Source organism: Pristiophorus japonicus, chromosome 18 (genome assembly GCF_044704955.1).
Source record: "Pristiophorus japonicus isolate sPriJap1 chromosome 18, sPriJap1.hap1, whole genome shotgun sequence".
NCBI lineage: Eukaryota > Metazoa > Chordata > Chondrichthyes > Pristiophoridae > Pristiophorus > Pristiophorus japonicus.
In genome coordinates, this window is record NC_091994.1 from 48,628,283 (window position 1) to 48,653,126 (window position 24,844).

Consider the following 24,844-nt stretch of genomic DNA (forward strand, 5'->3'; position numbering starts at 1 on the left):
AGTAGAAATCTTTCGTGGAGGTTGAAGCTGGGTCAAGTGAGATTTACTCAACACATGGCCCATGATAAACCTATCGTTGCTGACACTTGGTGAAAACTGTCCGACAAAACTTCCCTTCCCAGTGCTGACATTCTTCCTCTTAATAATGTGAAATTCATCAAAAATATTAATAAAAAGCGGATCTAATGTAAGGATGACATTTTAGACCAATGTTCCTGTATACTTTGGGCGATGTACCTGCCTGTACAGCAGAGAGTGAGCCGGTGCTGGGACCCTGGGTCAGCTTACTCACGTTGTATCATGCTAATCCTGTCACACTGCACATGATACATTAGGAACACAGCAAGGTCAATGGACAGACTATCTGGCATCAGTAACTCTTAAAGACTCTGGGCCACCCTTAACAATGTCCTAGACACCCAGTGCAAGAGTAACAAAAAAAATCAAAAAAGAAAAAAAATTAATTAAAGAAATGAAGTATTGTGAATATTACATTACAAAGCACTGTTTCTGTGTATCATTGTAAAAGGGGAATTTGATTCTGAAGCAACACTATGAATGACAGAAAGCAATTCCATTTAATTGGTTCATTACTTTCTTCCATTTCCCAATCAGTGATGTTGCCATAGGATTGAGGGGAGGATCCCGAAGGCTGTGTGTGTATATAAAGTGGGTGTACACCCACTGTTTGATGGAGTTGCAATCAGAGAGCAAGATCACTCCAAGGTGAGTTTGCTAATGCAAGGCTTTTGTCTCATTCCCGCTTATATTCATTGATGGATGGATGGATGGATTGGGTGGGATGGATTGGGATGGGATGGGATGGGATGGAATCCATGCACATTTTGTGTGTGTGACCAGATGGAACACGTTACAAATTCTTCGGTTTCAGTGTTTTGGGGAAATGGTTTAATCTGTTTCAAACCACCAGGTTAATGAACTTCTCTTCTGCTTTTTACTAATATTTGTTCTCATGATTTGGGCACCGCTGGCAAGGCTGGCATTTATCGCCCATCCCTGATTGAAAAGCTGGTGGAGGACCTTCTATTTGAACTGCTGCTGTCCTTGTGGTGAAGGTATCCCACCTAATGGTGTTAGTTAGGGCTTTCCAAGATATTGACCCAATGACAAGGGAGCGGTGATATATATCCAGGTCAGGATAGAGTGTGACTTGGAGGGGAACTTGGAGGTGGTGGTGTAACAAGACAGTGCTGCTCTTGTCCTTCTTGGTGGTAGAAGGTGAAAGAATAACCATGGTAATTTTCTACAGCACATCCTGTAGATAGTACATACTACAGCCATAGGGCGGGGAAACTGAGTCTAGTAACAGGGGCACCAATGAAGTGAAATGCTCTATCCTGGATGCTGTGGAGCAGCTTTAATGTTGTTGCGGCTGCACTCATCCATGCGAGTGGTGATTATTCTATCACACTCTTGACTTGATTTTGGAGAGGCTCTGAGGGGTTCGGAGGTGAGGCACTTATCTCAGAGGACCCAGTCTCTGCCCTGCACGTGTAGCTATGGTGTTGATATGGCTGGTCCAGTCCAGCTTCTGGTCAATGGTGTGCACTGTAAATGATCATGTGCGAGCATAATGAGGGGATTTATTTTTCAATTGAGAAACCAAGGTGAAGGGCTGATGCCTATCAAATAGAACACCAAGTTTGTAAAAGAATAGGAGGAATGGGAAGCAAAATCAAAGAGTGGTTGGGCGATGCCAAACTTGTAAAGTATTACAATGTATTTACAGCACAGAAACAGGCCATTCGGCCCAACAAGTCCATGCCAGTGTTTATGCTCCACATGGACCTCCTATCACCCCTCTTCATCTAACCCCATCAGCATACCCTTCTATTCCTTTCTCCCTCATGTGCTTATCCAGATGACCCTTGAATGCATCTGTGCTATTTGCCTCAACTGCTCCCTGTGGCAGCGAGTTCCACATTCTAACCACACTCTGGGTAAAGAAGTTTCTCCTGAATTCCCTTTGGATTTATTAATGACTATCTTATATTTATGGTCACTAGTTCTGGTCTGGCCCACAAGTGGAAACATCTTCTCTACGTTTACCCTATCAAACTCCTTTATAAACAAAGATATTTATCAGTTCACCCCCTCAGTTTTCTCTTTTCTAGAAAGTTTTAACCTCTCGGTTCTCGTTTAACATAAGTACTGTTTTTCAATTCTATCCCTCTAGAAATGAACCCTAGTGCTTTGTTTGCTTTTTACAAGGTCTTATTAATTGCGTCGCTACTTTTAGTGATCAGTGTATCGGTACCCCCAGATCCCTAGGTTCCTCTACTCCATTTAGACACTTATTTTCTAAGGTGTATTTGGCTCCTTATTCTTCCCACCAGAATGTATTACCTCACATTTATCTATATTGGAATTCACCAGCCTCCTCTGTATTAACTACACCCCCCACTTTGGTGTTAACCACAAATTTTGAAATTGTACATCTGATTCCTGAATCTAAACCATTTATATAAATGGTGAACAACAGTGGTCTCAGCACCGATCCTTGTGGAACACCACTTTGCACCATTTGCTAATCTGAGTAACTACCTTTAATCCCTACTCTCTGTTTCTGTTTTGTGTTGGTTAGACTATCCTGCAGATTGTCGGGGGGAAGGAAGGCCTGAGGGAGGTAAGGAGTCCCACAGTTTTGTGACACTGTAAAAAATGAGCTGGAGGAGGAGATGGTGATGAGACCTAAGGGTAGAAACAGCCATTGCTGATGTTATTGTACAAACATTTAATCAGCTCACAGCAAATTCCTGACTCCACTATATTAGAAAAGACATTAAGCCATTTATTACAAAGCAGCAGATAAAAAGATTTGATATCAGTGCACTCGGCATCATGCAATAACATGGCAATCATTACTTTCCACCCATTGACTTCAGACTGTAAATGCGAAGGGAGAGAGGAGGAGCTGTGTGTAGAGTAGTGCACTTAGAGCTTAGCAGGAGCCTAGCTTGAACAGGAAGAAAAATGTCATGAGCAGGTGTAGAAAGTAATCGAAGACGAATGGAATGCTATTCGTTATATCGAGAGGATTAGAATACAAGGGGGTAGAAGTTATGCTACAGATATACAAAGCCCTGGTTAGACCACACCTGGAGCACTGTGAGCAGCTCTGGGCACCACACCTTACGTAGGATATATTGGCCTTGGAGGGAGTGCAGCATAGGTTTACCAGACTGATACCTGGACTCCAGAGGTTAAATTACGAGGAGAGATTACACAAACTAACTGTATTTTCTGAAATTTAGACAGTTAAGGGGTGATTTGATCAAAGGTTTGAAGATATTAAGGAGAATGGATAGGGTAGATAGAGAGAAAATATTTCTGCAGGTTGGGGATTCTAGGACTAGGCGGAACATTCTAAAAAGGATCTTTCAGGAATGAAATTAGGAAACACTTCTACACACAAAGGGTGGTAGAAGTTTGGAACTCTCTTCCGTAAATCACAATCGATGCTAGATCTATTTTTTAATTTTAACTCTGGGATTGATAGATTTTTGTTAATGAAAGCTATTGAAGGATATGGGGCAAAGCCGACTATGTGGACTTAGGTCGCAGATCTCATTGAATGGCGGAACAGGTTCGAGCGGCTAAATGTTCCTATGTTCCTATATATCAAGGTGGGAAGGTCCAGGAGAAACTGACCATAATGCTACATGTCAGTATGTCAGTGCATATAAGAAAATAATCCGTACAGTCTAATTGTAATATATTCATGGTGAAATATCATGATCTAGTGTGCAGTAGCTGGTGTTCTGTTTTGCTGCTCACTGGGGCTATACTAGGGATAGGTGGGTGTGGGGTGGGGGAGGGAAGACTGTGTTTCCAGCGATTGCAAGTATCCCTTTGGATGTTAACCCAATATTCAGAGAACACAATTCTTGTCTTTGCTTTTGACTGATGTGGGGATTTTAAAATTCATTCTCGGCATCAGGGCATTTCTGGCAAGGCTGGCATTTATTGCACATCCCCAGATTCCCTGATATAGCGGAATAGCTTGCCGGGCCACCTCAGAGGGCAGTTAATAGTGAACCACATTGGTGTGAGAGTCATGTCTAGTCTAGACCAGGTAAGGATGGTCATTCAGCTAAGTAAGGGGATTTAGGGAAGGAAGAGAACCAGTGGGTTTTTATAATAATCCAACAAGCTTCATGGTCACTTTTATGGCTGCATATAGTGTCACAACTGTTCCCGGCCAGAATGGAGTTAATTGGGTAATTCCCCCATCAATTTCACCCGCAGACCACACTTGTATTGATACCAGTTTATTTTATTTGCAGATTTTTTTAAACTGCCATGATGGGACTTGAACTAACAGACTACGGCCGTGAAGTATTTTTCTGTTCAGTGAAGCTAAGATCCAAAAATGTGAAAGCAATTGATAGATGATTGAAGAGAATCTATCTGCATATATTGCTCTCCATGCAGAGTAACTTTATAAATCAACTATTTGAAAAATAATCTAAGAAAATTGTCCACTCCATGTCTAATGCCATTGGCTTTGCTCCATTAGATTGTCCATCATGAAGTTCTCTCTGTTTCTGGGCTGTGTGGTGCTGTCTATTCTGGCTGCAGCCTCAGGCCACACACTTGATTCAACACTGGATGAAGGTTGGAAGAACTGGAAATCACAGCATGAGAAGCAGTACACAGAGGTAAAAGGGAAAAATGGGAATTTGTTCTAGTGCAGACCCTACTCCAAACATTCAGCTCGCCCAGAAGGGGGAAGGGATTCCATGCATTTGCTAAATGATTGAGAATTCCCATTTGAAGTTAAGGCAGGAGAGGTGATTTCCCTGTTGGATGGAATGGCTGGGAAGTGAAATTGAAAACATATTGGCCCTGAAATTCCCTGGGCATTCTCCCAGACTCTGTAACTCCAGGAGAAGACTGGTAGAACTTGCAGGGAAACAGCAGAGACCTGGTGTAACTCAGATGACCGAGGATTCAACTGGTCTCCTGCTGAATTACCGCAGAAACCATAAATAACCCTTGGGAAGCTTCAGGCCCATTAATTTAAAATACATTGACATTGGTACCACACACAGTAATCAGAACATATATCCCCTGCTAATGGAGTGCAGGTGACAAAATATAATCCGTGAAACACACGACCTAAATCTTTCCCCTATTCTCCAATTTCTATGTTGCTCCTCCAAAATATTATGTACAGGAATAAAGATGTTGATCTTGCTCAGTTGTTTATTCCACGTGTATTTTTAGTGTTGATCTCCCAAGAGTAAGGGCTCAATCTGGTTTAGGTTTGTGTGTGTATGGGAGGGTAATGAGTGCACCCTATCTGATATGGATAGAAACCTGAATGCTAAATATTATTTCAGCTTTTGCACAGGGATTTTAAAACTATTGTATAATTACACTGATGAAAGGTATTAGAGCTTCATTGGCTAAATGTCTTTTTTCAGGAAGAGGAGACCTACAGGAGAATGATCTGGGAAGACAGCATGAGATTCATTGAACAGCACAACCTGGAGCACTCAATGGGGAAGCACACATTTACTGTGGGAATGAACCAGTTTGGAGATCTGGTGTGTACAAGATGTGTAATATGGGAGGCTATTAGATGACAGTTATTGAGGCGCTATTACTGAATGAAGTGTGATATGGTTAGTGATGTCACAGCACCTGTTCTGTTGTTTGGACTGTTGATGGGTCGGAAGTAGTGTACCCAAGTGGTCAGTACTGGGTCCACTTCTGTTTTCCGTGTACATAGGTGGATTTATGAAAGGGAAATCCTGCTTGACAAATCTTCTTGAATTTTTTGAGGATGTAATTGATAGAGTGGACAAGGGAGAACCAGTGGATGTGGTGTATTTGGACTTTCAAAAGGCTTTTGACAAGGTCCCACACAAGACATTGGTGTGCAAAATTAAAGCACATGGTATTGGGGGTAATGCACTGATGTGGATAGAGAACTGGTTGGCAGACAGGAAGCAGAGAGTTGGGATAAACGGGTCTTTTTCAGAATGGCAGGCAGTGACTAGTGGGGTGCCGCAGGGCTCAGTGCTGGGACAGCAGATATTTACAATATACATTAATGATTTGGATGAAGGAATTGAATGTAATATCTCCAAGTTTGCAGATGACACTAAGCTGGGTGGCAGCGTAAGCTGTGAGGAGGACGCTAAAAGGCTGCAGGGTGACTTGGACATAGAAACATAGAAACATAGAAAATAGGTGCAGGAGTAGGCCATTCGGCCCTTCTAGCCTGCACCGCCATTCAATGAGTTCATGGCTGAACATTCAACTTCAGTACCCCATTCCTGCTTTCTCGCCATACCCCTTGATCCCCCTAGTAGTAAGGACCTCATCTAACTCCTTTTTGAATATATTTAGTGAATTGGCCTCAACAACTTTCTGTGGTAGAGAATTCCACAGGTTCACCACTCTCTGGGTGAAGAAGTTCCTCCGCATCTCGGTCCTAAATGGCTTACCCCTTATCCTTAGACTGTGACCTCTGGTTCTGGACTTCCCCAACATTGGGAACATTCTTCCTGCATCTAACCTGTCTAACCCCGTCAGAATTTTAAATGTTTCTATGAGGTCCCCTCTCATTCTTCTGAACTCCAGTGAATACAAGCCCAGTTGATCCAGTCTTTCTTGATAGGTCAGTCCCGCCATCCCGGGAATCAGTCTGGTGAACCTTCGCTGCACTCCCTCAATAGCAAGAATGTCCTTCCTCAGGTTAGGAGACCAAAACTGTACACAATACTCCAGGTGTGGCCTCACCAATGCCCTGTACAACTGTAGCAACACCTCCCTGCCCCTGTACTCAAATCCCCTTGCTATGAAGGCCAACATGCCATTTGCTTTCTTAACCGCCTGCTGCACCTGCATGCCAACCTTCAATGACTGATGTACCATGACACCCAGGTCTCTTTGCACCTCCCCTTTTCCTAATCTGTCACCATTCAGATAATAGTCTGTCTCTCTGTTTTTACCACCAAAGTGGATAACCTCACATTTATCCACATTATACTTCATCTGCCATGCATTTGCCCACTCACCTAACCTATCCAAGTCGCTCTGCAGCCTCACAGCATCCTCCTCGCAGCTCACACTGCCACCCAACTTAGTGTCATCCGCAGGTTAGGTGAGTGGGCAAACACGTGACAGATGCAGTATAATGTGGATAAATGTGAGATTACCCACTTTGGTGGCAAAAACACAAAGGCAGAATATTATCTGAATGGCGGCAGATTAGGAAAAGGGGAGGTGCAACGAGACTTGGGTGTACATCAGTCATTGAAAGTTGGTATGCAGGTTCAGCACGCGGTGAAGAAGGCAAATGGTATGTTGGCCTTCATAGCTAGGGGATTTGCATATAGGAGCAGGGAGGTCTTACTGCAGTTGTACAGGGCCTTGGTGAGGCCTCACCTAGAATATTGTGCAGAGTTTTGGTCTCCTAATCTGAGGAAGGACGTTTTTGCTTTTGAGGGAGTGCAGCGAAGGTTCACCAGACTGATTCCCAGGATGGCAAGACTGACATATGAGGAGAGACTGGATCGACTGGGCCTGTATTCACTGGGATTTAGAAGGATGAGAGAGGATCTCATAGAAACACATAAAATTCTGACGGGACTGGACAGATTAGATGCAGGAAGAATGTTCCCGATGTTGGGGAAGTCCAGAATCAGGGGACACAGTCTAAGGATAAGGGGTAAGCCATTTAGGACTGAGATGAGGAAAGACTTCTTCACTCAGAGAGTTGTTAACCTGTGGAATTCCCTACTGCAGAGAGTTGTTGATGCCAGTTCATTGCATATATTCAAGGGGGAGTTCGGTATGGCCCTTACGGCTAAAGGGATCAAGGGGTATGGAGAGAAAGCAGGAAAGGGGTACTGAGGTGAATGATCATCCATGATCTTATTGAATGGTGGTGCAGGCTTGAAGGGCCGAATGGCCTACTCCTGCCCCTATTTTCTATGTTTCTATGTTTCTACCTCATTTCAACAAAGACTCCCACCTCCCCAACCAATGTCTGTATGTCAAAATAGATTCTCCTCTCCATTGTACATCTCATTACTTCCTTGTTCTTGTTAAACAGCGAGGACCATGGGCTGGGGCACTGCCCATTTTTCTGCTGTACTTTTTGTTATTGCCAGTGTGAATAAAAAGAATGGGATGATCCCACCTGCACCAAGCTAACTGCCACCATAGAACTGATGGGATAGTGTTGGCAGTGCTCAACACACCAGCTGCATCAATCTCTCCTTGGCCCCAACCTCCCTGCAGTAATGGACTAAAACCCAACATTGAGATCAATGGGAATTTAGATTCATTTTCATTATATTTTATCATAAATATTGATTTAACTGCTGGAAAATTGGTGTGAAACAAGGGCAATGACTCATGGGAGACAGGTCCATTAGCAGCCTCTGTTTTCTCAGTCCTGATTTGTGAGCTTTAACAGTTAGTGTGGGCAGAGTATTTGACCAGGGCAGCATCAAAACCCATCCCGATTCTTGTGCAACAGCTGCTCTCCAGTGCACTGACTTGTGATCAGAAATGGAAATCCTGCCTGACTTTCTCCTCTAAATCCAAGGACACGAAGGCCAATTGTAGACCCAACTGCAGCCCCAGCTGAGATCAGTTAATTATGCACAGGCTGGTGATGGAACCTGAGACCCTCCTGATTGGTACGGCTCAGTTATGCACCAATAAACTCAGCCACCATGGGGAATGGCAGCTTTTAGCCTTTCTCCTCACTGGTGAAAGTCCTCTGTAAGATTATAATTACCATAGAAGATTATCGAATGTTTTCACATAAAATAAGATGCACGTACAATAACTGCTGCCATTTTGATCACTGTACCATAGATCAGAGAGATGCTTTATTGCCTTCAGGTTGTGTCACCCCCACTTTATACTGGACTGTGAAGAAATAGATTGAATCATGTTTTCCTGCAGTTCCTTATTTTATTCAAAGATTAGACATGAGTATGGAGTGTGAACACTGTTTGATAATCTCATCTCCCTTTGTTGCTAGACTCAGAGAATGGATGAAAATGTAACCCTGGGAGGCTATCTACCCGCCTCCTGCACATTCTCCATTAAGAGTCAGTTATTTCATTAATGAATGTCCATGTACTTAAATTTCTAGACCACAGAAGAGTTCAATAAACTCATGAATGGATTCCTCCAAGCCGAAGCTGATAACTCGACTGAAAAAGCAGTTGTTGAAGATGATGATGATGAAAGTGATGATGTTGAAAAGGGTTCAATTGACTGGCGCAAAAATGGCTATGTTACTCCAGTAAAGAACCAGGTAAAAATCAGAAGGAATCCTTCTAGTGATTTTTAATTGTGACGTTCTGAAGAAAATTTGAAGTTATGCACCTTGGTCTCACGTTTATTAAGAAATGGGCTGAGTCTATCCAATTTCACACATGACTCTTAGAGCCTGCAGTGAGATTATAAACCTATGGGCTAGAAATTCCCCTGCCAAGCGTTTCCCGATAGTGCCTCTGGAGGGCGCTAACAAGGTGCCTGTTTAGCCTGGGGGGTGGAGGGGGCTACTGGCTCCTTCGAAATTGTGTGGGAAGCGGGGGAGCGAAACCCGTCGCACCGTGCTCTGCTGGTAGCACCCCGGGCTGCAGTGCCTCTGTCTAAGGATAAGGGCTAAGCCATTTAGGACCGAGATGAGGAGAAACTTCTTCACTTAGAGAATTGTGAACCTGTGGAATTCTCTACCACAGAAAGTTGTTGAGGCCAGTTCGTTAGATATATTCAAAAGGGAGTTAGATGTGGCCCTTATGGCTAAAGGGATCAAAGGGTATCGAGAGAAAACAGGAAGGGGGTACTGAAGTTGCATGGTCAGCCATGATCATATTGAATGGTGGTGCAGGCTCAAAGGGCCAAATGGCCTACTCCTGCACCTATTTTCTATGTTTCTATGTTTCTATGATTACATCCTCGGCGTGCGCCCCGACCCCTTTTCGCCCCGCGGCAGAACTTGGGCAGCGCCCCGTGAGGCTGGCACGGGCAATGTCAGCGTCAGCCTCGCGGGTCGTGAGATTTAAAGGGTTGGTGCGCGGTGCCATTTTACGCTGCCCTCCAACTCACCGGTCCAGCCTCGGTGTCAATTTTCACGGGGTCCGTGCCGCAATCGTGCAACCCGGCATTCCGTTTCGGTGCCGGGCGGCGGCCACTGCACCCCGCATCACCCGGTGGCCTAGTGTAAGCCCTGAAAACCCTTACAGCACATCAGCACTATGCGGAGAGGCCGCGTTGCGTCCGTGTTTCACCCGGGTAGCGCCCCCGTGCCGACCCCGACAGGACGTGGAGTGCCTGACATTGCGCTGACTTACGAGTGTTAACTTCCTGTGCCCCTGGCTCCAGCCCAAATCTGTCTGTTTAAAACTATTCTGCAGTGAACCATGTCTCCGCTCTAATAAGCAAGAGCACAAGCACTGCCCTCCCAACCCTGGTACACAGACACTCATTGAGCCATATGTTTCCTATCAACCTCACTATAGAAGATGGACTAATGATAGTGTCAATCTGCACTCCACCTTACAAGAGATGGAAGAAAACTTTGGCCTATACATTTGTTAGCCTCTGAAAACGGGCTCGGGGATCGGGCGTGATCAGCCCGAGCCGTGCTGTCTGCTGATTCGCCTGATTGCGGGGTCCAGCCCCAGCTGAACCCACTGCTGAGTGGGGGTGCGGGGGTGGGGGCGGGGCAAGTTCAGGTGAGGCTAGCATAATTTTAAGCTAGCCTGCACTTGTAAAGGCAGTCTGCACCTCTTAATGGGGAGCTGCAATCAGCACTGTCCTTGCCCTGGTGTGAGGCTCCAAGTCCTGCTGCAACAGGTGGCAGAGTTCTGTGAGCACCTCCTTCAAAAAGCGCATTTGCCTCACACACTGCCCCTGGTTCAGGCTGAGGTAAAAGAGTTTCACTCAGAAGACCCCAGGTGGGTAAGGCCTCCCGCTGACAGCTCTTCTCACCCTCCTCCTCCCTCTGCGAGCTGGTTGTCCTCTTCGTTGCTGCCTCTGCTCATCTCCCTGTCATGCTGCAGACCAAGGGGAATGGTAACTACATCACCCTTGACAGGGATCAAGTGGTCTGACCAGAACTCTCAAAGTCAGAACAAAGGCTTTCTCCACGTGCTGCATCACTTCCTCTCACCTCATCAACGTTAAACAACTCTGAACGCACCAAAGACTTATACAGACTTAAACAGCGCCAGTAGAAATTAATCAGCAACTGACAGAGTGTTTGCTGATTCCTTTAACTATCGCTGGTGGGGAGGGTCCTTGCTGCTGCTGAGCGCCTGTCCAGCTGTGCGAGGTTAACACAGGACGTTAGCTCCAGCGATGACGCCGAAAATGGCAGCGCTGGCGTCAAATCAGCATTGCACGCTGAGTGACGTCACAATTTGCCCAATCGACATACTTCCTGCGCGCACCTAACGGCCGCCCGACCACTCTAACCAAAATGATGCCCAGCGGCCCCACACCACAAGTGTGCACGCACGGCGCAGACGTAATTTTTGTCACAAAATGGCACCCGTAGCGCTGAAAAAAATCAGGCATTACGGAGCTGAATTTCTAGCCCAATTCATCAGTGATTGTATTTCTGTAATTACCAGGGACAATGTGGCTCGTGCTGGGCTTTCAGTGCGAATGGTGCCCTTGAAGGACAGTGGTATAAGACTAAAGGACAACTGGTTCCTCTGAGCGAACAGAATCTGGTCGATTGTAACCGAGGGAATGGAAACTATGGATGTCGAGGTGGATGGATGGCGAATGCCTATAGATATGTGATAAAAAATAAAGGCATCAACTCTGAAGCAACTTATCCGTATACTGGAAGGGTAAATCTCTTTTAAACGTGTTTTCAAATTCACCAGCCACAATATATTTACAGCATTCATGGCATTAGACAGCAGAGCTCAGTCCAAATAGAATGTAGGATGACGCTACATTGGACGAATTCTTCCCTGGGAATCTGCTCCCTGGCTTCTGCCAATGTCACCGTACAACCAGCGCTCCGTAGGATGCGAGAATGAGGCCTTTCAGGAAGGGTCTAGGCTTCCTCTCACTTCCCCCCTTATTTTGTAATGATCTGTCAAATCCCCTCTCAACACCTCCTGTTGTCATACAATTCGGATGAGGAGTTGAGGGTATTTAAGTTTGTATGTATTACCTGACTGCTCGCCATTCTGTGACCCAGAGTGTCGGTGTGCCAGTGTCAGCTGAGTCAACACATCATCTGCCATGCTCTGTGCTTGATCTGTGGAACTTACAGCATCACTCAGTACAACAGTTACCATGGCAACACACTGATGTACAGGACTGGAAAAACAGGACTAGGAAAGATTATTTTGATCCATCTGGCTCTCCTATACAGTCCATCTGGCTCGTCAGTTACTCAAATATAAGCTGTGTTTTTAAGCACAAAATAAGCAGTTAAAGTTTGGTGTGTGGCCTATACGCAAGTTATTAATATTTGGTGGGAGGCTCAAATTTGGGTGCAAACTATTTGAAAGAGCAGCCTATGTGTAAATATGATGAGAGGCATTTACCTTCAGGAATGCAATATAAGCCACAACTTGATCGGTTCAAAGTTTTGAATATTGTTTTGTAATTAAGAACCAACTTGTTTTAAAACCATTCTTAGGTGAATATTTGTGTAAATTGCCTTCAGTGCTGATGCTGTTTTTGCAGCAGCCGCTGTTCTTACTGCGGATGACATTTCGTGTCACAATTGTCCCTCTGTTGTAGTATTGAATGCCGTCCTGGTCAGTCTGCTGCAAGCATCTCCCAGCAGTTTCTATCAACGCCACACAGTTTCAGCCTGTTCTTCAGTGTATCCTTAAAATCCTTCCTCCATCTACTCCATGCACTCATGTTTGAGCTCCTTGTAGAGGAGCTCAAACTCCTTGGACATATTTTGTGTCTGTTTTCATCCAGCAGAGTTGTGATTTTATTGGTATTGTCTCAACTCTGTTTGGTTTTCCCTGTTTCAGCCCCTCACACTGGGTAACGAAGCCCTGTCTTTCGATATGTGGAATGGGTCTGAGGTACTGTGAAACGCTGAAGCTCTTTGATATGAGGGCAGGTTTCACAACCATAGAGTAACCTGAGACCACAACTACAAGACAGACTTTGAGATCAGTGTTACCTCTCACTGTGCTCTCCCAGACTCTTTACATATTACACACATCAATAGTCTGTTTGTGCGTCTCTTTGCTCTGAATCCACTCTGTGTTTCTGGAGCTTCACTAACTGCAGTATTGGTGACCAGATGACTGAGGAGCACGCTGGCCAAAATCTTCCCGCCAATAGACAAGAAGATTACATGGCAACAATGGTTGAGTCTCCAATTTCCGAAGGTCGAAGGGGCTGTTAAAGATCCTGTAAAGATATCGCTGGTACTTTGAAAAGCATTACACGGTATTAATGAACTTTAACCTCCAACATTTTCTTTATCACTTAGGACGAATCCTGCAAATTTCGGAGAAATGACATTGCTGCCACTGTCACAAGATATCGTTCTGTTAAAAGCCATGAAAGATCTTTAGCAAATGCAGTGAAAAAAATTGGACCCATAGCTGTTGCTATTGATGCCGGTCAGCATAGCTTCCAGTATTATAAAACAGGTAAGAAACAGAAACTATGGATAATATACATCAACAGGCCTGTCAAACTATTCTATATAATATATTAAAATCATACATCTGCACACACTTCCTCGATCAATTTGTTTCAATATTTATACAAGAAACTACCATAGCCCTACATTCCCTTCAAGTTTACCAACCCCTGGGATGTGCTTTCCAGTGCTGTCAAACACAGCCTTCTCCCAGTGTTCCCATATGCCACAACCTCCCCATAGGTGTCAGCACTTCCACACCATGCCATCCCCCTCCCGGGTACTCCTATACTGAATGACATGCTCTCGATACCCCCATACCTTGACTGCCCAGTGTGATCACACTCCAGGCCCAGCACCCTGATGGCAACATGACAACCCTGCGACATCTTCCCAGTACTGCCACCGCACAGAAACTCCACTCTACTCCTAAACAAACCACTGCAACCTCACTTCTACCATAGTTCAAGACCCTCCTGTCACCATTGTCTTACCCTGCCCTACTGCCATTCCTCCCACACCTCGATCTCCACCGATGGTGCTATGCCCAGGACCTGTAATCTACCTGCACCCTGGAAAATATTCCTACCATCTTCTGTATTCCAGCTTTTGAAGAAGGTAAGAGATAATATAATAACATAAGAACATAGGAAATAGGAGCAGGAGTGGGCCATTAGGCCCTCAAGCCTGCTCCTCCATTTAATAAGATCATGGCTGGTCTGATTTTGGGCTCAGCTCCCTTTCCCTGCTCGCTCCCCATAACCCTTCACTCCCTCATCACTCAGAAATCTGTCTATCTCCACCTTAAATATATTCAAAGATCCAGCTTCCACTGCTCTCTGGGGCAGAGAATTTCACAGATTTACGACTCTCTGAGAGAAGAAATTCTTCCTCATCTCAGTTCTAAATGGGCGACCCCTTATTCTTAAATTATGCCCCCTAGTTCTAGATTCCCCCATGAGTGGAAACATCCTCTCTGCATCTACCTTATCGAGCCCCCTCAGTATCTTATATGTTTCAATAAGATCACCTCATATTCTTCTAAATTCCAATGTGTATAGGCTCAACCCGCTCATCCGTTCTTCATAAGTCAACCCCTTCATCTCCGGAATCAACCAAGTAAACCTACTCTGAACTGCCTCCAATGCAAGTATATCCTTCCTTGAATAAGGAGACCAAAACTGTATGCAGTACTCCAGGTGTGGCCTCACCAATACCCTGTTCAGTTGTAGCAGGACTTCCCTGCTTTTATACTCCATTCCCCTTGCAATAAAGGCCAACATTCCATTTGCCTTCCTGATTACTTGCTGAACCTGCATACTAAATTTTTGTGTTTCTTGCACAAGGACCCCCAGATTCCTCTGTACTGCAGCACTTTGTAGTTTCTCTCAATTTAAATAATTATTTGCTTTTTTATTTTTCCTGCCAAATTGGATAATCTCACACTTTCCCACATTATACTCCATCTGCCAAATGTTTGCCCACGCACTTAGCCCGTCTATATTCCTTTGCACATTTCTTGTGTCCTCCTCACAACTTACTTTCCCACCCATCTTTGTATCATCAGCAAACGTGGCTACATTACACTCAGTCTCTTTATCCAAGTCAGTAATATAGATTGTAAATAGTTGAGGCCCCAGCACCGATCCCTGTGGCACCCCACTAGTTACTGTTTGCCAACCAGAAAATGACCCATTTATCCCCACTCTGTTTTCTGTTAGTTAGCCATTCCATTATAGAAGAAACATAGAAACATAGAAATTTACAGCGCAGAAGAAGGCCATTTCAGCCCATCATGTCCGCGTCGACCAACAAAGAGCCGCACGGTCCTTGGTCAGCAGCCCTAAAGATTAAATATAAACCTATGAACAGTGACGGAAAGGCAAAGAGCATCCAGCCCAACCAGCCCACCTCACTCAACTGCAACATCCCTTATACTGAAACATTCTACACTCCGCCCCAACTGGAGCCATGTGATCTCCTGGGAGAGGCAAAAGCCAGACAAAAACCCAGGCCAAGTTAGGGAGAAAAAATCTGGGAAAATTCTTCTCCGACCCATCCAGGCGATTGAAACTAGTTCAAGAGATCACCCTGGCCGTATTCTATTCCCTGCAGTACTTACCATTATATTTGCACCGTCCAACAAAAGGTCATCCAGTCTAATCCCAATTACCAGCTCTAGGTCCGTAACCCTCAGGTTACTGCACTTCAAGTGCCCATCCAACCATTCTTAAAAGTGGTGAGGGTTTCTGCATCCACCACTCTTCTAGGCAACGAGTTCCAGATCCCCACAACCCTCTGCATAAAGAAGCACTCCCCCTCAAATCCCCTCTAAACCTTCCACCAACCACCTTAAAACTATGTCCCCTCATTATAGACCCCCCCACCAATGGAAATAGGACCTTACTATCAACTATGTCCAGGCCCCTCAATATTTTGTACACCTCAATGAGGTCTCCTCTCAACCTCCTCTGTTCCAATGAGAACAAACCCAGCCTATCCAATCTGTCCTCATAACTAAGATTCTTCATTCCAGGCAGCATCCTCGTAAATCTCCTCCTCACCCTCTCTAGTGCAATCACGTCCTTCCTATAACATCCGTGCTAATATATTACTGCCAATTCCGTGAGCTCTTATCTTGTGCAGTAACCTTTTATGTGACACCTCATTGAATGCCTTCTGGAAATCCAAATACACCACATCCATTGGTCCCCTTTCCCCACCCTGTTCGTTACATCCACAAAGAATTCCACCAAATTTGTCAAACTTGATTTCACTTTCATAAAACCATGCTGACCCTGTTTGACTGTGTTATGTTTTTCCAAATATCTTGCCACTGCTTCCTTAATAATGGATTCCAGCATTTTACCAACGACAGATGTTAGGCTAACTGGTCTATAATTTCCTGCTTTCTTTCTGCCTCCTTTTTTAAACAGGGGCGTTACATTTGCAGTTTTCCAATCCGTTGGGACCTGTCCTGAATCCAGGGAATTTTGCTAGATTACAACCAATGCCTCCACTATCTCTGTATCCACTTCTTTTAAGATCCTAGGATGCAGGCCATCAGCTTCAGGGGACTTGTCCACCTTTAGTCCCATTATTTTACTGAGTACTTTGTCTTTAGTGATAGTGATAAAATCAACCATAGACTTCGATTAACATATGATTCAAATCTTCAGTAAGTAGATGAATATATATTTTATCAAACTATAGGTCAGAATATAAATCACCAGGCACATTTATTGACCATTAAACAGGTGAATGAAGAGTATTCAGTACAAACAATCTATATATTGTGGTTCCAACACGTGGCCCTGTGATCCATGAAACACAGTAACTCACTTCTGAAGTGGTGAAACACTGACACTGACTTTTGAGGTACAGTCAGTCTCATGAGTACCAGTCAACCTCCTTTTGAAGATGTACTGATCAAGTGGCATTAGGAAACGGTATCTCTCCAACATTGCAGAAATCAAGGGCAGGCAGTGGAAGGTGCGTGCAGCAAACCAGGCTCCCCGCCCACCCTTCCCTTCAACCACTGTCTGTCCCACCTGTGACAGGGACTGTGGTTCTCGTATTGGACTGTACAGCCACCTAAGAACTCATGTTAAAAGTGGAAGCAAGTCTTCCTCAATTCCGAGGAACTGTCTATGATGATGATATAAACAACTATTCACAGATTACCAATTACACAGACTGTTTACAAAAATACATCTGCCATTACAAGAAGGTTCAAACACTTCTCTCAGCCTGTCTGCCTGTACTTGCCCAACATGTCAGGCTGACCAGTGAATAGAATGACAACTAAGCAGAAAGGTGTCAAAAAATGTTTCATTGAACAATATACTGAGTGGCACTTTTGCATTCCAGAGTGGGATGTAACTGGCAGAAACCAATATTGAGCAAAGAATGCAAAAAATAGTTTAAAAATATAAATGTTTGTTTAATATCACATGAGTTTACAGGAACTGCATACTATGTTCAAGATTTTTAACAGATTTCTAGTAAATTGACCCTGGGGCTGCCTATGATTAGTTGATGAATAGAAGTTTTTTATATATGTTAAATGCGACGGAGTTGAGATTGAGACAGTTGGTCGACAGCACCACTTAGTGACCAAAACTCGCAACTACATTGTGATGGGTGACAACAAAACTGAATGGGAAATGTGGGCAATGGTAAATATTGACACAAACATGACCAGAAATTGTGACAACAGGAAGTATGAAACCTAGACATGGTTTTTAATAATATACCAGTCGATGTACAGTCGATGGATTCAATTGAAGTGGGGTTAAAGTTATCTCTGCTGTCCTTAATTTTGTATAATACTTTGATTTCATGTTATTATTTGCAGTTAATTAGCAAAGTTTGCAGCAATTTTGGAATTAGATTTGGTTGGAGAGCAGGAGTTTCTCTGCAGTACAGACTGAGAGGCTGGGAGATGCAAATCTGAGGAGCTGTAACACCACATAAAAACATAAAAAAATAAGAATTAGGAGCAGGAGTAGGCCATACGGCCCCTCGAGCCTGCTCTGCCATTCAATAAGATCATGACTGATCTACAATCTCAACACCACTTCCCTGCCTACCCCCATATCCCTCGATTTCCCCTAAAGTCCTGGTTGCAGGGTGTAATTGCGTGACAAGTTTACATCATTATTTTTCACTAAAAATGTGGATATTGGGATTTATAATAGAAAATGCCGACAGAAGTGACAGAAATGTGACAGCAGGAAGTCAGGTTTTGTAAACAGGATGATAGACTGTAAGATAACCAGAGAGCTAATGATGACAAAGAGCAAATATCTGTGGGAAGGAGAAATGGAGAAGTTAATGATACATTTTACAGTTATATCGTGTTAAGGATAAGTGTCTGCTTACAGGAGTGTACTATGATCCCGCATGCAGTAAGACGGTAAACCATGCAGTGCTGGTGGTTGGATATGGAACTGAAAGTGGAAAACAGTATTGGATTGTTAAAAACAGGTACGTACTTTACAAAATGCCATACAACTGATGATAACTGGGGCAGTGGCAGAGCACTGCATTTGGTCTCAGTATTCCTGGGGTAGGGAGGGAAACATCAGCCAAAGTTCCCTCTGCTGATTACTGCTCAGAGGCACTGGAGATTCACAAGCATGATACCCGACTGGTATACTGATACACTTATCAGGAAAGGCCGAACAGGCTGGGGCTCCTTTCTCTAGAAAAGAGAAAGCTGAGGAGTGATCTGATAAAGGTCTTTAAGATAATGAAAGGGTTTGATAGGGTAGACGTAGAGAAAATGTTTTCACTTGTGGGGGCATCCAAAACTATGGGTCATAAATATAAGATAGTCACTCATAAATCCAATAGGGAATTCAGGATAAATGTCTTACCTAAAGAGTGGTAATAATGTGGAACAAGCTAACGCAAGGAGTAGTTGAGCCGAATAGCACAGATGTATTTATAGGAAGCTCGATAAGCACATGAGAGAGAAAGGAATAGGAGGATATGTTAATAGGTTTAGATGAAGAAGGGTGGGAGAAGACTCATGTAGAGCATAAACACTGGCACAGTGAGCCGAATGGCCCGTTTCTGTGCTGTAGTCTATGGGCTCTATTTTCCAGGAGGTCAGTGGTCGGGATCGGTGGCGGGTCGGGTGGGAATGTGTTTTTTCCCCCAGTGGGTGGGACCCCGCTGTACACACACCAACACCAGCAGCATCAGGCACACCAGCAGCACCAACAACAACATCACCAACCTTCTCCGCAATCACCTGATGCTGCACAGGACAGAGGGCATCAGCACTCGACCACATTGCTGCCCGGGAGGCCAGTGATGGCCTCACCATGGCCAGATTAACTTTACTTGATGCTGTTCCCCCTGGCTGCCACATGATGCACCAGGTTGGCACAACCCCACACCAACATCATAAAGCATCCCCACAATGTCCAAGGTGCTCCTTTCACATTCACCACCATTGCAGGGGGTACCGTATGTCTCTCCAGTCGCTGCAACTCACTAAGACACTTCCAAAGAGGCACACAAATCTGCCCAAGATTGCAAAGTGTTTGAAAATAAAGGTTTCAATGTTTGACACCACATTAACAGAAACTTTACATGAACATTGCATAAAACACCCAAGTGCCTACCCTTGTGTGTTGTTATTTTCTATGCTTGCACTAGGATGAGGGTGAGTATGAGGGGTGGCTAGTGAGATGAGGATGTGATAATATAGATAGAAGAGAATGGGAGGAGGTGCAAGGTAAGTTGCTGTAAGTAAGGATGTGCAGGAGTAGGGTAGGGGAGGCAGAGTGATGAGGATGTGATGAGAGGCACAGAGGATGAGGTTGAGTGTGGCTTTGTATTACCATTTCGTGATCGACTGAGATCATTGAAATGTTTGCGACACTGCACCCAGGTCCTCCTGACCACATCGCTGCTTGTGCCCTCCTCTGCAATGGTGCAACTAGGCTGTGTTGATCTCCTAAGGAGGTCTCTTCCGCTCATGGGAAGGGAAGAAGACCTTCCTGTGTGCTGCGTCTCCCTCCATAACCATATGGAGGGAGTCATGGGAGTGCCTTGGTTCAGCCCTGTGCCTTTGTGCAGTCATTGTCACTGTTTGCTGTACTTCAATGCTGTAGAGCACTGACAGTACAAATGTCAAAAGAAAGTTGGCCATGGCCCTGTTAAAGGAACCAACTGATGACGCGTCATAAATGGCAACACCAGACCAGCTTCCTCTAATTGGCCGGCAAATGCGCTGGATGGGCTTAACACGCCCAATCATGGGAAATCCAATGCAGAGGCCGGGATGGAGACAGCAGTGGGGTCGGGACCCACCACCGACATCACCCGACACAGTCCCGCCGAGGTCAGCAAATTCGTGGCCTATGTATTTATGTAACCAACACTGGAAAATGTGTTAGTTTGGATGTGAAGGTTTGATGACAGAGTTGAGTTGGATGATATCATGGTTTGATAGTGTGGTGGCAGGATTGGGAGAGGTAGACTATCAGGGTTGGATGGGTTGGTAGAATGGTTGGGTGAGGTGGATAGTATCAGCATTGGATGACATTTTAGAATCATTGAGTGAGGTGTATGGTATCAGAATTGGATAAGCTGGTAGAATGGTTGGATGAGGTGAATGGTGTCAGAGTTGACTACGATGGTAGAATGATTGGGTAAGATGGATCTTATCAGGGTTTGATGGAGTGGTAGAATGGTTGGGTGAGGTGGATGGTATGAGGGTTGAATGGGGTGACAATATTTGGAAGCTTGTCGTTAGGATGTCAAATCCTTGGAGGGCAAAATACATGCATACAAATAAGGGCAAAATAAGACCATCTGGTCCATCAAACCGGCACCATCCTGACAAGGTGCAAGCTACATGCACCATCAACTCTCCCTCCACAGTCACACAATCTCCTGTGAGTGGCAATCTTAGGACAATGCATAAAGTAATCAGGTAAGCTCCAGGGCACCACAGTTGACTGACATTGTCTGCCCTCACTGACCCACCTACCTTCTATAGCTTGAGATGTCTTCAATTCACAGTATCTCGCCTAACTCCCTTTTGAAGGCTTGTACTGAATCCACACTCGCCGCATGGACTGGCAACTTATGTCAGAGATCACAAAAAAAATTATTATTTCCTGGCACCTAACCTAACTTTATGTTTTCACAGCTCGTACTGATGTGGTCTAATTCTGCCCGGCGATCTAGCTCAAATAACCTATGCACTTGGACAAAATCCAATCCCTTCATTATTTTAAAGATCTCAATCATATTTCCTCAGAATCTTTGCTTTTCCAGAGTAAAGAAACCCCAGTTTTCTAAGCCTGTCACTTGAACACAACAGTGATGTTAATGTCATTCTTTTTTCTTATTTTCCAGTTGGGGAACAGGATGGGGTGACCAAGGTTACATCAAAATGGCTAAGAACAGGAGAAATCACTGTGGAATTGCCAGCTATGGCGTGTATCCAATAGTGAAAAAGCCCAAATATTTAACCAGAGCTCCGAAGAACTCCGTCTGAAAGAATGGTGGAAACGCTTCTGCTGACGCTTACTCATCCTACACCATTGCTTTAACTGTCTACTGCAATTGAAAAAAGTGTGTGTTCAGTGGATCAATAACAGCTTCTACACACTTCTATAATTTAGCATAAAATCTAATCCCATTGTGTATTTGATAAATGTAGTCACAGCAATGTACTAATGTTCTGAGAGACTACATTGACCAACTTGTGTAGAGACAATGGGCTGCATGTACTAGTAGTGTCGAGCAATGCAATAAACGCTGCCAGCAATCACTTCGAGAGTCTTTTTATTGCAAAGGAACTTACTGAATTATTTTGTCTTTTTTCCTCCCTGAATTGTCTAGTTTAATTAAAAATGACAATTGTCTTCAAATAATGTACACAAATGTATAGTGTAAGAATCCTGAGAAATCTCCATTTTAGATTCCCACTAGTTAACATGGACAAAATGAAATAAGCATTAGTAGTTGTAGGTTTAAGTTTGTATTATGTAACTATTAGTCAATGTATGCCGATTCTCCAGTAATCATGCTTTTAAACTAGTGTAATGTGTCTTGGGTAGACCCAGTTAGATTGTAAACTGGAAGAAAGAGGCCTGCTTGACCCAATATAAAAAATACAGATTCCAACAAGCCTTGTTAGCAAAGCGACAGTCAGTCTGTGAGAAAAGCTGAGAGAATTAATAGAATTCCAGAGACTGAGAGAAGAGGCAGGGACGGTAAGATGGTTATGAATTAAATGTTAGTTTTTTTTTTGAATACTTGTTTTAACAACAACAGATTGTATTTATATAGCACCTTCAACATAGTAAATTGCCCCAAGATGCTTCACAGGAGTGTTATAAGACACAAAATTTGACATCGAGCCACATAAGGAGAAATTATAGCAGATGACCAAAAGCTTTTTCAAAGAGATAGATTTTAAAGAGCGCCTTAAAGGAGGTAGAGAGGCAGAGAGGTTTAGGCAGGAAATTCCAGAGCTGAGGGTCTAGGTAACAGAAGGCACGGCCACCCATGGTTGAGCGATTATTATCAGGGATGCTCAAGAGGGAAGAATTAGAGGAGCGCAGATATCTCGGGGTGTTTGAGGCTGGGGGAGATTGATAGTGAGAGGCGAGAACATGGAGGGATTTGAAAACTAGGATGAGAATTCTGAAATCAAGATATTGATTAACTGGGAGCCAATGTGGGTCAGTGAGCACAAGGGCAATAGGTGAACGGGACTTGGTGCGAGTTAGGACACGGGTAACAGAGTTCTGGATGAACTCAAGTTTATGGGAACAGCAATAATCATGGGTGATTTTAACCTCCACATTGATTGAACAAATCAAATTGGTCAGGGTAGCCTTGAGGAAGAATTCATAGAGTGCATAAGGGATGCGTTCCTTGAGCAGTATGTAACGGAACCAACCAGGGGCAGGCTATCTTAGATCTGGTCCTGTGTAATGAGACAGGATTAATAAACAATCTCCTAGTAAAGCATCCCCTTGGAATGAGTGACCATAGCATGGTTGAATTTCAAATTCAGATGGAGGGCGAGAAAGTTGGATCTCAAACCAGCGTACAAAGCTTAAATAAAGGAGACTACAAAAGGTATGAGGGCAGAGTTGGCTAAAGAGGACTGGGAAAATAGATTAAAGTGTAAGACAGTTGATGAACACTGGTGTATATTTAAGGAGATATTTCACAACTCTGAATAAAAATATATTCCAGTGAGGAAGAAAGGGCGTAAAAGAAAAGATAGCCATCTGTGGCTAACGAAAGAAATAAAGGATGGTATCCAATTAAAAACAAGGGCATACAAAGTGGTCAAAACTAATGGGAGGACAGAAGATTGGGAAGCTTTTACAAGCCAGCAAAGAATGACTAAAAAAATGATTAAGAAAGGGAAGATAGACTAAGAAAGTAAACTAGCATGAAATATAAAAACAGATAGCAAGAGTTTCTATAGGTATATAAAAAGGAAGAGTGGCTAAAGTAAATATTGGTCCCTTAGAGGATAAGACCGGGGAATTAGTGATGGGGAACATGGAGATGGTTGAAACTCTGAACAAATATTTTGTATCAGTCTTTACTGTAGAGGACACTAAAAATATCCCAATGATGGATAGTCAATGGGAGGAACTTAACACAATCACAATCATTAAGGAGTTGTACTCAGTAAGATCATCATCATTATTATCATCATAGGCAGTCCCTCGGAATCGAGGAAGACTTGCTTCCACTCTTAAAATGAATCCTTAGGTGGCTGTACAGTCCAATACGACAGCCACAGTCCCTGTCATGGGTGGGACAGATAGTCGTTGAGGGTAAGCGAGGGTGGGACAGATTTGACGCACGCTTTTTCCGTTGCCTGCGCTTGATTTCTGCATGCTCTCAGTGATGAGACTCGAGGTGCTCAGAAAGGTAATGGGACTAAAGGCGGATAAATCCCCTGGACTTGATGGCTTGCATCCTACAGTCATAAGAGAAGTAACGACAGGGATACTGGATGCATTGGTTGTAATTTACCAAAATTCCCTGGATTCTGGGGAGGTCCCAGCAGATTGGAAAACTACAAATGTAACGCCCCTATTTAAAAAAGGAGGCAGACAAAAAGCAGGAAACTATAGACCAGTTAGCCTAACATCTGTGGTGGGAAAATGTTGGAATCCATGATTAAAGAAGCAGTAGCAGGACTTCTGGAAAAGCATATTTCAGTCAGGCAGAGTCAGCATGGATTTATGAAGGAAGTCATGTTTGACAAACTTGCTAGAATTCTTTGAGGATGTAACAAACAAGGTGGATAAAGGGGAACCAGTGGATGTGGTGTATTTGGATTTCCAGAAGGCATTTGACAAGGTGCCACATAAAAGTTTACTGCACAAGATAAAAGCTCACAGGATTGGGGGTAATACATTAGCATGGATAGAGGATTGGCTAACTAACAGAAAACAGAAAGTTGGGATAAATGGTTCATTCTCGGGTTGGCAATCAGTAACTAGTGGAGTGCCGCAGGCATCAGTGCTGGAACCCCAACTATTTATAATCTATATTAACGGCTTGGAAGAAGGGACCGAGTGTAACGTAGCCAAGTTTGCTGACGATACAAAGATGGGAGGAAAAGCAACGTGTGAGGAGGACACAAAAAAGCTGCAAAAGGACAATGACAGGCTAAGTGAGTGGGAAATAATT

At 44.0% G+C, this 24,844-nt stretch overlaps 1 protein-coding gene across 3 annotated transcripts; it reads left to right on the forward strand.

The window, feature by feature from the left end:
* The first annotated feature begins 699 nt into the window (after positions 1–699).
* On the forward strand, positions 700–21,944 carry LOC139228701 (procathepsin L-like). 3 transcript variants are annotated; one of them, XM_070859967.1, is made up of 9 exons: positions 700–726; positions 2,606–2,647; positions 4,541–4,682; positions 5,451–5,573; positions 9,149–9,313; positions 11,640–11,864; positions 13,490–13,652; positions 18,532–18,634; positions 21,527–21,944. In XM_070859967.1, the coding sequence occupies exons 3-9, from the start codon at positions 4,551–4,553 to the stop codon at positions 21,666–21,668; spliced, it is 1,053 nt and encodes a 350-aa protein (XP_070716068.1). In that variant the 5' UTR covers positions 700–726; positions 2,606–2,647; positions 4,541–4,550; the 3' UTR covers positions 21,669–21,944. The 3 variants fall into 3 exon arrangements, with proteins under 3 accessions (XP_070716068.1, XP_070716067.1, XP_070716069.1); XM_070859968.1 differs by lacking the exon at positions 700–726 and adding an exon at positions 4,308–4,354; XM_070859966.1 differs by lacking the exon at positions 2,606–2,647 and having other exon boundaries at positions 702–726.
* Positions 21,945–24,844: the final 2,900 nt, after the last annotated feature.